The sequence below is a fragment of the Marmota marmota genome, unplaced genomic scaffold (genome assembly GCF_001458135.2).
Source record: "Marmota marmota marmota unplaced genomic scaffold, marMar, whole genome shotgun sequence".
Classification (NCBI taxonomy): Eukaryota; Metazoa; Chordata; class Mammalia; order Rodentia; family Sciuridae; genus Marmota; species Marmota marmota.
The window spans coordinates 36409964-36423200 of NW_026000229.1; the positions used below are offsets into that span (position 1 = coordinate 36409964).

At 43.6% G+C, this 13237-nt stretch overlaps 1 protein-coding gene across 1 annotated transcript in view; it reads left to right on the forward strand.

Moving 5' to 3' along the window:
• The window catches only part of Pla2g4d (phospholipase A2 group IVD), a 25933-nt gene extending 13985 nt beyond the window's left edge, over nucleotides 1–11948 (forward strand). Inside the window, exons 13-20 of the mRNA XM_015480113.2 lie at nucleotides 512–734; nucleotides 7412–7529; nucleotides 7904–8041; nucleotides 8280–8387; nucleotides 8530–8724; nucleotides 8982–9148; nucleotides 9701–9887; nucleotides 10800–11948. Coding sequence (XP_015335599.1) covers nucleotides 512–734; nucleotides 7412–7529; nucleotides 7904–8041; nucleotides 8280–8387; nucleotides 8530–8724; nucleotides 8982–9148; nucleotides 9701–9887; nucleotides 10800–11026 — 1363 coding nt within the window. The 3' untranslated portion in view covers nucleotides 11027–11948. The remainder of the gene's footprint in view (nucleotides 1–511; nucleotides 735–7411; nucleotides 7530–7903; nucleotides 8042–8279; nucleotides 8388–8529; nucleotides 8725–8981; nucleotides 9149–9700; nucleotides 9888–10799) is intronic.
• The last annotated feature ends 1289 nt before the right edge of the window (nucleotides 11949–13237 follow it).

Consider the following 13237-nt stretch of genomic DNA (forward strand, 5'->3'; position numbering starts at 1 on the left):
GAGAAAGGGATTCAGTTTTATTTTGTTGCATATGGATTTCCAGTTTTCCCAGCACCATTTGTTGAAGATGCTATCCTTCCTCCATTGCATGCTTTTAGCCCCTTTATCAAATATAAGGTAGTTGTAGTTTTGTGGATTGGTTTCTGTGTCCTCTATTCTGTACCAGGTTACTAGGAAATTTAAAACTACCTATGGGGTTGGGATGTGGCTCAGTGGTAAAGTGCTTACTTAGCATGTGAGAGACTCTGGGTTCAATCATCAGCCAGCACTATACAAGAAAAAAAGATAAAGAAAGAAAGAAGAGATGTTAATTAATTACATATGTATCATTCACGTCATATTAATATTCATCATCATTGATCTAGAAGAAGAGAAAGCCCTGATACACATTTCCAAATTTGCAGATCCTTGGCAGCAGGAGCAATGTGCTGGGAGTAGATAGAGGGTGGGAAGGAGGAGCTGTAGTGCCCCATTCTGGGTCCCAGCATTGTCTTGCCCCTTGTTCTCCTAGGGCGATGGCCCACCTGTACTGGGATCCTGAGTGGTCGCAAAAGGACCTTGAGGGACCCATCAGCCATGTCCGGGAACATCTGACCAAGAGCAAGCTGTCAGCCTTCTCCCCAGAGCACCTGGAGATCTATCGCAGAGAGCTGCAGCTGCGGGCTGAGCAGGGCCACTCCACCACAGTTGTGGACCTGTGGGCCCTGGTGCTGGAGTCCATGCTGCATGGCCAGGTAGAGCACATGCCCAGATGGGGCAGAGTGGGTGCGGGCATTTTTTTTTTTAATATTTATTTTTTAGTTGTGGTTGGACACAATACCTTTATTTTATTTATTTATTTTTATGTGGTGCTGAGGATCGAACCCAGGGCCTTGCACGTGCTAGGCGAGTACTCTACCACTGAGTCACAACCCCAACCCGGGATGTGGGCATTTCTTAAAGAATCTGGGAACTATATCCTGTGTCAGTATCTTTTCAACTTTGGAATGCTACCTTTCTGAGTTAGACTTTTCTTCAATTAACTGCCATGTAGCAGAAATTTCTGGACCTCCTAAGATCTGGGGATCAGTCAGGGTCAGTTAAGCAAACAAAACTTTTGCATTGTTTGAGACAGTAAGATTTCTAGAACCACTTTTTAAAAATTTATACTGCAATATGAAATGTTATCATTTTTCCTCATCTTCAGATAGAGTTAAAAGCACAGACTTTTGAACCAAATTCCCTGGATTCTAATTTAAGTGTATTTTACTTTCTGTGTATCATTAGGCAAATCACTTAATCTCTCTCTGTTTTCTCTGTACAGTGGAAATGAGAACAGTATTTTTTCTCTCGGGTGTGTTGTGAGCATTCAATGGCATCTTGGCATAGAGTAAGCACTGAAGGGTTAGCTCTTATATGTCTTTACTAGTATCCTAACAACATCAAGACAAAACTGAGCATATGAATTTTGGACCACAATGTTTCTTCCGAAGAATTTAATAAGTTAACTGCTGGATCTCGCATTAACTGATACAATTATTAAAATTTAATTATTCTTTTACATTCCTGTTTTATCACATATAATTATCTGAAAAAAGTTTCAAATGGATTAGAAAAAACTAAAAGACAAAAGTGTCTTTTAATATGCAAAACAAAAAGTAAACTGACTGGGGACAGACTCATGTAGAGCCTGGGCTTACATGCACAAGGCCCTCAGGATCAATTGCCAGTACCACAGAAGAAAAGGGAACTGTCAAGGATATTAATAGCAGAAAGAAGGAAATGAAGTCACTTCAATTTTTTTCTTTAAATTTTATTCTCAGCGGCAAGCACAATGTTGCTTAGAAACTACAAACCATTCTTTTGTTATTTTAAAAAATATTTAGTATGCAAATATCAATATTTATATAAATATTTATTATTTAAGTCTTCACACCTAAGAAAATGAAAGAAGCACAAAACATTATAATGAATATGCAGGATCTCACCAACCAACCTAAGAAATGAAATGTTACAGATAGAGTTGAAACCCCATGTCCCCTCCCCCATCCCATTTCCCTCCCACACCATCACGTCATCACATGCATATCTATAGTTCATATACTTTAGTCTATTATATAATCACATATATTTAATATACTTTTATTATACATTCTTTTATTACATATGACTTTAATACATGTACCCTTAAGAAAGCACAATATTATTTGAGTGAACAACTGTGTACAAGAATCCTGATACAGATATGTTAGAGATTCTCTAAGACTCTAAGATATATATCCAGCAGTTGAACTTTAGAAACATTGAGTCTATATACCTTCAACTCTCCTAGCTGTGCTAGATTGTTCTACAAAAGAGTGGTTTTAATTCATAGCCCCACTACCTGTGTATATTAGTTCCATTTTCTCTACCTCTTCTTCAGACTTAGATTTTTTTTTTTTCCATCTATGGATGTGAAAGCAAACTTCAGTATACTTTTGCATTTGCTTGATTTTTAGTGACACATCATACTTTCAAGTCTATTTATCATTTGGGTTCCTCTTCCATGAATTGTCTCCTAAAATCCTTTTCCAATTTTCTATTTTTAATATCATCTTTAGAATTTTTTTCAATATTCTGGATATTAATATTCTTGCATATTTTTTTTGGTACTGGATTTGAACCCAGGAGACTTTACGACTGAGCCACATCCCTAACCCTTTTAATTTTAATTGGAGACAGGGTCTCACTAAGTTGTCCAGGTTGACCTAAACTCGTGATCCTCCTGCCTCAGGCTCCCAAGTGGCTAGGATTACAGGCATGTGCTGCCACACCTGGCCTAATATAAGTTTTGAAGATCTGTTTCTTACAAATAGGACTTGAATTCAACCAAAATTTAAGTGTTATAGGGACAGGGCCCACTTTATTTCAGATGGATCCAAACACCCCCAGTTTTGTGTACTGATTTTTTCCCCTCCCATCATTGGCATTGAGACTTCTATCACATCAGGTTCCTATATTCATAGGACTCGTCCTGAGCTCTCTATTCCATTCTCACAGGACTTATTATCTATCCCTATGCCAATAGCACCCTGACTCAACTATTGTAACTTTCTAATAAATCTTGGTATTTACTAGGGAAAATTTACCCCTGGCACCTTTGTTTTTCTTTAGAATTATCTTGGCTACCCTTGGCCCTTTGCTCTTCTCACTACATAAAATAAACAGTTAATCAAGTTTCATGATAAATGTTGCTGGGATTTTGGTTGACACAGCATTGGATTTATAACACCAAAATAATTACTTGAAATATTTTTATTTTATTAATATTCTATGTCTTCTTTGGATCTATTGTTTAAGATTCATATTCAGATTTTTGTTTTGTTTTGTTTTTATTGTGTGTGCTGGGGATTAAGCCCAAGGCCTCATGCATGCCAGGCAAGCATTCTACCACTGAGCTACATCCCCAGCCCTTATTTATTTATTTTAAATTTTGAGATAGGGTATCGTTGAGTTGCTTAGGGTCTCGCTAAGTTGCTTAGGGTCTTGCTAAGTTGCTGAGGCTGGATTTGAACTTGTGATCCTCCTGCTTCAGTCTCCCCAGCTGCTGGGATTATAGGAGTGCACCAATGCACCCAGCTTCCCAGTTCTATTTATTTATTAATTAATTTATTTTGGGATGGAGTCTTGTTAAGTTGCCCAGGCTGGCCTTAAACTTGTGATCCTCCTACCTCAACTTCCCAAGTAGCTGAGATTTCAGGTGTGCACCCCTGCTCCCGCTCATATTCAGCTTTGAAGGTTTTTTTTTGTTTTGTTTTAACGTTTTTTTTTTTTTAGTTGTAGGTGGACACAATACCTTATTTTATTTATTTGTACATGGTGCTGAGGATCGAATCCAGTGCCTCACACGTGTTAAGCAACTGCTCTACCACTGAGCTATAACCCAGCCCTGAAGGTGTTTTATTGACTGAATTTTCTGCCTGCTGGCAACAACTAGTTACATCGTGAGGAGAAGCTTATTTTAACAGCTCACTTCACAAGGGGCTAGGAAATTTAGTATGATCCCAGGCTATAAAGAGGATTTCTACTTAATCACCACTTGATCCTCTATCAATGTCTTAATGTGTGGTTTTATGTAAAAGGTTTATAGTCATTTTCAAAAAGACAAAATTTATTTCATTCTTTATTGTTCACAAGAATAAAAACCCTTGTGACATTATTGACCATGTATGTATTTTTTGAAATGAGCACCTATGCTGCTTAAAATTTTGTCCCCATATAAAAGTTTTTCAATTTATTGTTTCCTTTATTTTCTTAGCTATCATGTTTTACCTCTTAATGATAATTTATTATAATATATTCTTGTTTGTTTGTTTTGGTACTGGGGATTGAACACAGGGGTGTTTTACCACTGAGTCACATCCCAGCCCTTTTTACTTTTTATTTTCAGACAGAGTCTCACTAAGTTGCTTAGGGCCTCACTAAATTACTGAGGCTAGCCTCAAATTTGTGATCCCCCTGCCTCAGATTCCTGAGTTGCTGGGATTATAGATATGTACCACCGGGTCCAGCCATTTATGATTCTTAAAATAATGTTTTATTCAGACAATTTTAGCATTGATTTCTAATTTTTTGTAAGTCTTTAGAGAAAGGCAGTTATTTATTACCTCTATAATATACTAATCTAAGTATGAGAAGTCATTGTGAAATATCAGAAAAACTTCTTTCAAGACAATTGATGATATTAATTTCATTAATATCAAGTTTATTAGGAAAGTATCATATCTTGAAACATTACTCAGAATGAACTTGTCAGTCTACTTATGTCTAAAATATTGGTTCAGTTCTTATAACAATCTACTACAAAAATGTACCAGTTATGCTGGGGGTGAGCTCAGGAGTGCTCACCTAGTATGTGCAAAGCCAGACTTTGATACCTAGTTCACCCCCCCCCCACACACACACATACCAGTTATAATCAGTGCATTTCAAACTAGTTATATGTGTGTGTGTAGGAGGGTACTGGGGATTGAATCCAGGGGTTCTATACCACTGAGCTGCATTCTCAGCCCTTTTTATCTTTTATTTTAAGACAGGATTTTGCTAAGTTGCTTAGGACCTTGCCAAATTGCTGAGGTTTTCCTTGAACTTGCAATCCTCCTGTCTCAGCCTCCTGAGTTGCTGGATTATAGATGTGTGCCCTCACTCAAAATACCTCTTTAGATTTTTTTCCTTTATTTTTTACTGGCAAGTCTTGAACTGCTTAGAAGCTCCTTACCATTCTAAAGGAGAAACTCCTAGTTTTTCTCTTATCTTCTCCTGAGTGAAGAGGTTTTTACATATTTTTCTGCAATACTCAACAAAAAAAAATTTGCACACCCTTTAGTTTACTGTGTACACTGCCTGAACCAGATCAACATATTACCAAGCACTACCATTTCCAGTGGGTACCTTGAGTTGTCAGAATGATGTTCTGCAGAATTGGGGATACTTACTTGGAAACTATGGGGCTAGAGATAAAAAATCCTATGCAGCTTAGTTGTAACTATCACAGGGTATCCTTGGTGCTGTTTTAGTAGGTGTAAGGGTTGCTTACCCTTTCCCAAAACTTCCTCTAGGGCAGAAATTGTGAAACTGTAGTAAAAAGCCATTTTCCTCCTCATTATACATATAAAAAGAGCAATAAACAGTATCACTAAATAAAAAGACATTAAGCTGGCAAGAAGGTGCATGCCTGAAATCTCAGCCTCAGGAGGCTAAGGTAGGAGGATCTAAAGTTTAAGCCTCAGCAACTTAGAAAGACCCTGTCTCAAAATAAAAAATAGAAAGAGCTGGGGATATAGTTTAGTAGTAAAGCACCCCTGGGTTCAAAACTCAATACCATAAATAAATAGATAGACATTGAAGCTGGTGCTGGGAAACTTGGTAAGACCCTGTATCAAAATCAAATTTGAAAAAAGATTGGGGATGTAGCTCAGTGGTGGTAGTAGAACACTTGCCTTGCATGTACAAGGCCTTGAGTTCAATTCCCAGTATTGCAAAACAAAAAAGACATTGAGAAGGGAAATTGCTGATGTTAGTCAACTCTTATCCTCCCAATCACATGGACACATTCACTCCGCAGCACTGATTTATTGATGTTGTTGAGATAACATCACCTATAGCAGGAGCTCAGGCCCTGTTTGGGGATTGTTCTGTGGATTCCCTCTATAACTCAAGTTATATTGGGTACCACTGAAGAACTGGGGGAAAGATGCATGAGTTGACACATGAGTGCTCTTGTCAAGTGACAGAGGACTATCAGGAAGGAGGAAAGACACTACTTGTGCTAGATTTTTGCCACACTTATAGGAAGGGGACTTCTTATTGGGTAGGCTGGGCTGACTCTTGGGACTCAATCTCACTGATCATCAGTATCCCTTGGGGAGGTTTTTTAAAAAGATAAATTCTGAAGTGACTTCTGATAGACTGATTCTCATACAGGCCCGTCAAGCTATGTGTTTAACCTGCTTTATAAGTAAATTTGGATATAAGGGCTGGTATGGTAGGTTGGGAGCTTCCTAGGTCTCAACACCCTTCTACACTAAAAAGCCTAAGACAGAGATGACATGTGCCATCCTGTCCAAAACAGCCCAGGGCCAACAGCCCTGGCCTCATCTGTGGCAGCACCATTCTTGTCAAGGCAGGGCTCTGGGCAGCTGCCACCATTCACCTTTTACCTTGAGGGAATTTGAGAGGAGCCCCATGTACATCTCTGACTAGAATGTGAACTTTCTGTGTCCCTAGAACTCAGGGAGGCTCTGTGGGGCTCCCCCCAAAAGCAAGCCATAGTCTTTGCCATCAGTGACAGAGCTTGGCATTTTATTAAAGAGAGAGTTAGAAACAGAAGGCAGGAATAAACCACAGGGTACAACCTCATACTGTGCAAACAAAGCAGGAAAGGAGGAGGAGGAGGAGGAGGAGGAGGAGGGGGAGGCAGGAACACCAGGAAAATATCTGGGAGGGGCTGAAACTTAAACCCTAAAAGGGCAGCAAGTCCCTTGGCATAGCTCAGTGTGTACTAAAAGGGGATTGCGGTGTGCTTTCTGGAAAGCAATGTGTGCATGCATACATGTGTATGTCTTCATGTCAGTATTCACTTCTGCTCCTGAGTCCCACTGAGGCACAGGGTGTGGGGAGAAGGACGGTTGTCACTGTTGTCTTCAGGAATGGCCCTCCTGGGAGATAGGCAGTATACAACCTGCAGAGCCCTACATGGCCACCTTGGGCCTGGTGAGGACATGGGGACAGGATTGGGAACTGGATGCACATACCCACAATTCCTCCTAAATCCCAGTGAAGCAGCCACCTCCTCCCCCCCAGCCTATGTTCCTGCCCTGCCCTTGTCCTGGTAGAGTTGCTGCTTTCAGGGTGCTCCCACCCTCACTTGGGTCCTCATGTCCTCCAATCCCAGGTTGTGGATCAGAAGCTGTCAGGACAGAGAACAGCACTGGAGCGTGGTCAGAACCCTCTACCTCTTTACTTGAGCCTCAATGTCAAAGAGAACAATCTGGATACTTTCGAATTCAAGGGTACAGTCCTATTCACTCCATCCTCCAACACACACACTCCCTAAATCCTCTGCACCCTGAGAATCTCCAGATAATTCAATCTGGAAACTTCTATGCAGATTGTACAAGCCTCTGGAAGGGTGGTGGTGCTAGTAAGCCCAAGAGTCTGCCTGGGGTGCTCCTTGCCCTTGGGTGGGGGTGGTGTTTGAACATGCAGATGGGGTAGGATAGGGCCGGTTAACCTAGGACCCTGCATTCCTCATGTTTCCTGAGTTGGTGCCAGTCAGGAGGAAGGCTGAGGCATGTCAAGGGGCAATATCTTTGACCCTTGGCAGAACTCAGCCTCCCCCAACCCACACAACTCACATTCCTGCCTCTCCTTCCTGCCACATTAGAGTGGGTTGAGTTCTCCCCCTATGAGGTCGGGTTCCTGAAGTATGGAGGTTTTGTCCCTCCTGAGCTCTTTGGTTCCAAGTTCTTCATGGGGCAACTGATGAAGAGGCTCCCTGAGTCCCAGATCTGCTTTCTAGAAGGTAAGGAATGGTCACTCTGCAGGTTTCTTCCTGGACATGAATCCTGCAGCTCAGGTCTGGGCAGAGCCCCAGGGTGAGGGGCAGGGGTTGGGCAGTGGGGAAGAGAAGCCATTGGAAGAAAAGCCTTTTTCCAGTTCCCATTTTCCATCTGCACTCAAGAGTGGGGACCGCTGGCTTCCAGGTGGAAAAGACAGGGAGCAGGTGCCTGAAAGCTGACCTCTGTGGGTTTGGTCTTCAGGTATCTGGAGCAATATTTTTTCCCTAAACTTGCTGGACACCTGGTATGGCCTCACCTGCTCTGAGGGGGACTGGAAGCAGCACATTAAGGACAAGATCCAGAACGTAGGTAGGAGAGGGGACACTAAGGGGAGCCCAGGATGAGGCTGCTTCCCTTTAGATATGGTTGAGGGGATGGAGTGCCTTGGGGGAAGAAGAGCTGGACATTTCCAGGCCTCTCAGTGGAGTAATGTTTGTTCCTCTGGCTGCAGAGAAGGCACCTGTAGCCTCCTCTGCAACCTCCTCATGGATGGAGTCCTCCTGGCTGAAGTCTGGAACAGCACTGGCCCAGGCATTTAAGGGCTTCCTGACTAACAGGCCACTCCACCAGTGTGAGGCCAACTTCCTCCATGGCCTCCAGCTACACCGGGACTACTGCAACCAGAAAGACTTCTCCACCTGGGCAGGTAAGGGCCATAACAAATTTGGACTCCTGGGTGAGGATGGGCCATGGTTGTTGACTGAAAGATGCTTGGGGGTCACAGCATCCACTTCTGGTCTGTAGTCTGGAAAAGATCCCATTGAGAGGTCTTGGGAAAGGCTGGGGTGGCATGTGCATTCAGGGAGTGACACCAGATATAAGGAAGGGACGTGGAGGTGAATGTTGTTGGTGGGCTACTGTGGCAGGGTGGCTGCCTCTGACTGTCACTGCCTTTCTCACCAGACTTCCAGCTAGACCCCATCCCCAGTCGACTGACCCCCCAGGAACCCCAGCTCTGCCTGGTGGACCCGGCCTACTTCATCAACACCAGCTTTCCTTCCTTGCTCCGGCCCGGTCGCAGGATGGACCTCATACTCTCCTTCAACTGCTCCCTAAACTCACCCTTCGAGGTGCTTCTGGTTGCCCCCTGGGGACCCAAGACCCTTTGTCCAACCAGGCCAAGATCCAGGGGCAAGCAGCAAGGCCATTGAGCTACTGACCTACACCAAGGAAGGGAGAGGTAGCAAGCTGTAACCCACAAATCCTTCCAGGGTCCTGGTGGGGAAGGGCTGCAGTGGTGATGGGGTCCTGGGCTCCCAGGACGCCTGCATGGGTCATATATCACCACACCAAAGAAAAATAACTGGACAGAGCTAGGAGGAGACACTGGGCATCTCCACATGCAACCCCACCTCCCCTGAGGACTTGGTAATGCTGGTATGCATATGTAGGTCACCTACTGAAGCCCTCTAGGCTCTGGGACTTGAATAATCCAGCAGTAGCAATCCAAATGGAGGTAGAAGATGCTGGGTCTACATCGCACCTAAAGATTTGAACCCCTAGAATCCTCAGACTCTCTCTGAGGCACATGCAGCTTAGCTGGGCCATGAGCAGGACAGAACCAGCTGGATGACTGGTGATGTGGGTTGATGGGTTCTCTGAGCTGCCTTCTGTTCCTCCAGGCGCTGCAGCAGTCGGAGCTGTACTGCAGGGCCCGGGGGCTGCCCTTCCCCCATGTGGAGCTCAGCCCTGAGGACCAACTCCAACCCAAAGAGTGTTACCTCTTCTCAGACCCCACCTGCCCCGAGGCTCCTGTCTTGTTGCATTTCCCGCTGGTCAATGTTTCCTTCAAGGACTACTCAGCTCCTGGTGAGACCGCCTTTCCTCTTCCAGCCAAGCAGCCTGGCCCCTTGAGTCCCTGCCCCAGTCACCAGGGGAGAGGGAAGAAAGTCTGCCCTGAAAAGGCTCAAGGCCTTGGATAGATACCTCTGGCCTTGGTGGCTGACACTCACATCCCCGCAGCATCCTCATGTCACTGTGCAGGTTTCCTTAGAGTCATGACCCCAGGCTCCTTTAGCCTCCTCTTCCCCCAGTACTTATAGATACCCCTGAACTTCTCTAGTCCTGCTCCGGGCAGTAGCTGGGGGCATAGGTCACTTGGCCTCTTTATTATGCTGGGCAGCCCAGGCTGAGGTCCTTTCTCAGGAAGCTGGGCTTCTTCTCCTCAATGGCCTCCAAATCTAAACACTTATCGCGCTTTTATTTTCTCCTCCCATCAACTTGTCAGAGTTTATTTCCTTTGGGTGGGAAAAATCAAATTTCTGTCTTAGTGGGTTATACCCCAATTTTTAGTTCCCACCATAATTTAAATCTCCCAGCTTTATTCTTAACATGTTCAGCCCACATCTTGGAATTCTAGAGAAATTTTCTCTCTCAACAAAGGCTGGTTCTTACAAAGCCAAAGCTCTATTAGTTTCCACCATTTTTTAACCTAATTGACTTTCTTGTTCTGGCTGTTTCCACCTTACCCAGAAGCAACACAGAGCCATACTGTGGAGCTGCCTGAATAGTGGAAGAAGTGTCATGCTACAGGGAATTTGGGAGCAGAAAACTCCTCATACTTAAAAATAGCATTCTACCATTTACATTGATATTTTTGGGTAAAAGGCACAGAGAATTGGGGAAAAAGCAGCTCTCCACTATATCCTATTCAAGGCTTAGTTCTGGCCAGCTGTAAAGGCCTCTGGTCCTTCTCCTGATGCCCCTTCTACCCCTGGGCAGGTGTCAAGCGCAGCCCTGCAGAGATCCCTGCTGGCCAGGTGGATGTCACCAAGGACACCTCCCCCTATGCCCTGTGCAACATGACCTACAAGAAGGAAGACTTCGATGGTCTGCTGAGGCTCAGTGACTACAATGTGCAGAACAGCCAGGCTGCCATCCTGCAGGCCTTGAGGACTGTTCTGAAGCGCAGGGCCCCTGAGGCCAGGCCTTCAAAGGCACAGATGTAAGACTGCTCAGGAACCCCAAGACTCCAAGGGCTACATTCTGACCCTCTGAAGGCTGGGAGCTTAACCCAGTCTGCAGCTGGGCGTAGCCACAGCTCTCTGGCTGAAGTTCCCAGCTCTCCTGGGCCGGGGCTACCTCACTCAGGTCTTGTTCAGGGCAGGCTGCATCCCACCCACCATTCTCCCTCATGTTCACAGCTAGCTCAAGAGGAAGTGGAAAGAAACTCTACTAGGCCAGTGTGTAGAGCAGCTGGTCATACCAGACAAGCTTTCACAAGTAGTTACTTTAATTCCTGAGCAGAATGGATTTGGGATGGCTTTAGGCACTAGGAATCTCTCTCTCTCTCTCTCTCTCTCTCTCTCTCACACACACACACACACACACATACACACACACACACACATACACACCTGCCCCCTCCCATTCAGTATAAAGTCTTGCACTCATTCAAATTTATTCTTAAGTATTTTATTATGTTTGATGGATTACAAATAGAACTGTTTACTTCATTTCTTTTTCAGATTGTTCATTGCTATGTTCTAGAAGCACATTTCATTTTTGTATATTGATTTTGTATTTTGTAATCCTGCTGAACTTGCTTCTTAGCTCTCATACTTTCTGTATATTCCTTAGAACTTTCCATGTCATCTGCAATGGAGATGGTTTCACTTCTTCTTTTCTGATCTGAATGCCTTTTATTATTATTTTTCTTTCCTAATTGACTAGAATCTCCAGCAGTATTGAATGAACGTGACAGGAACAGACATTCTTGTTTTGTTCCTGATATGGGATGAAGGCATTAAGTCTTTCACCATTTAGCTGTGGGTTTTTCTAAAACAAGTTCTTTATCAGATGGAGAACTTTCCCTTCTATTTCTAATTTGTTGAGTGAGTTTTTCTTTAATCATTAAAGGTATGAAATTTTGTCAAGTGATTTTTTTGTGTGTCTGTTGAGATAATCATGTGAGTTTTGTCTTATATTCTATTCTTTTTCCATTTTTTTTTTTTGTGGTGCTGGGGATTGAACCCAGGGCCTTGTGCATGTGAGGCAAGCACTCTACCAACTGAGCTATATCCCCAGTCCTCACAAATTCATTTTTAACAACACTGATAGAATTTATTGGCATTTGTGTTTTATTTTATGCAAGACATTTTATATTATTTCTCTTCATTCTTCCAGCTGCCTAATATGTTAGGCAGTGTTATTATCTCCATGTTATCAGTGATGAAATTCAGGAGTGAAAAAGGAAGAGAAGCTTCTTCTTACTTGGTCTGCTGGGAGCTGAACTGGCTCTGGCTGCTGGCCATGGTACCCTCCTGATGAACAAAAGTACTTTCCAAGAGCACCAATGTCTTACAGGGTCACCATAAACAATAATGACAGAGCAAGAAAGAGGCAAGATCACTCCATAAATATGTCTGAACATGGACAAAATCAAGATCACCATGAAACCATAAAAATGACTCAACATTTCTGAGCATTTGCATTTTTCCCATTTAATTTTCACAACAGCCCAGTGAAGCTAAGTACTCTTCCTAGGAATTAGGTTCTGAGGTTGGAGGTGGCAAAATCACTTGCTCAAGGGCACAAAGCCAGCAGGAGTGGAGCCAGGATCCAAACCCAGGCCACCTGCCTGCCGAAGTCACAAGCTAGGCTCCACATGTGCTAACAAAGCCCACTTTTTATAGGTAGGACAAGTCCTGATAACCCTCAACACCAATGCAGAGCGCTGGTAGTCACTGAACTGGCCAATGTGTCATAAGCCAAGAGGCCTAAAGAATTTCTTGTCTTCTTATGGAATCTAGGACAACTGGATCTATGGTGAATTGGGTCCAACTTACTAAGTTTTAGAGTAAAAATCAACTTACTTGGGACTGAGGTGGTACTTAAGATGGGGAAATTTCAATACAAAAATGGAGAAGGTCCTGGGCACACTGGGACAAGTTTAACATCTGGCAATGAGCAGGGAAGCAGAGACAGAGCACTGGCTGGCCTAACTCTGCCCAGGTAGAGGAAGATGGAGAAAATAATAGATGACTCTTGGCCTTTGGGTGTGTTATCCCACCCACCAGTACTATTGACCCAGTCAAGGTTTTGTGTTCTACTAGTCAGAAAAACAACTTATCCCCTTGCATGGGGGGAAAGGGGTCATAAGTATTTGCATTCCAGCAAAGAGCCCCAGGTGAGAGTGTGAGCTTTCCTCTGACTACAGC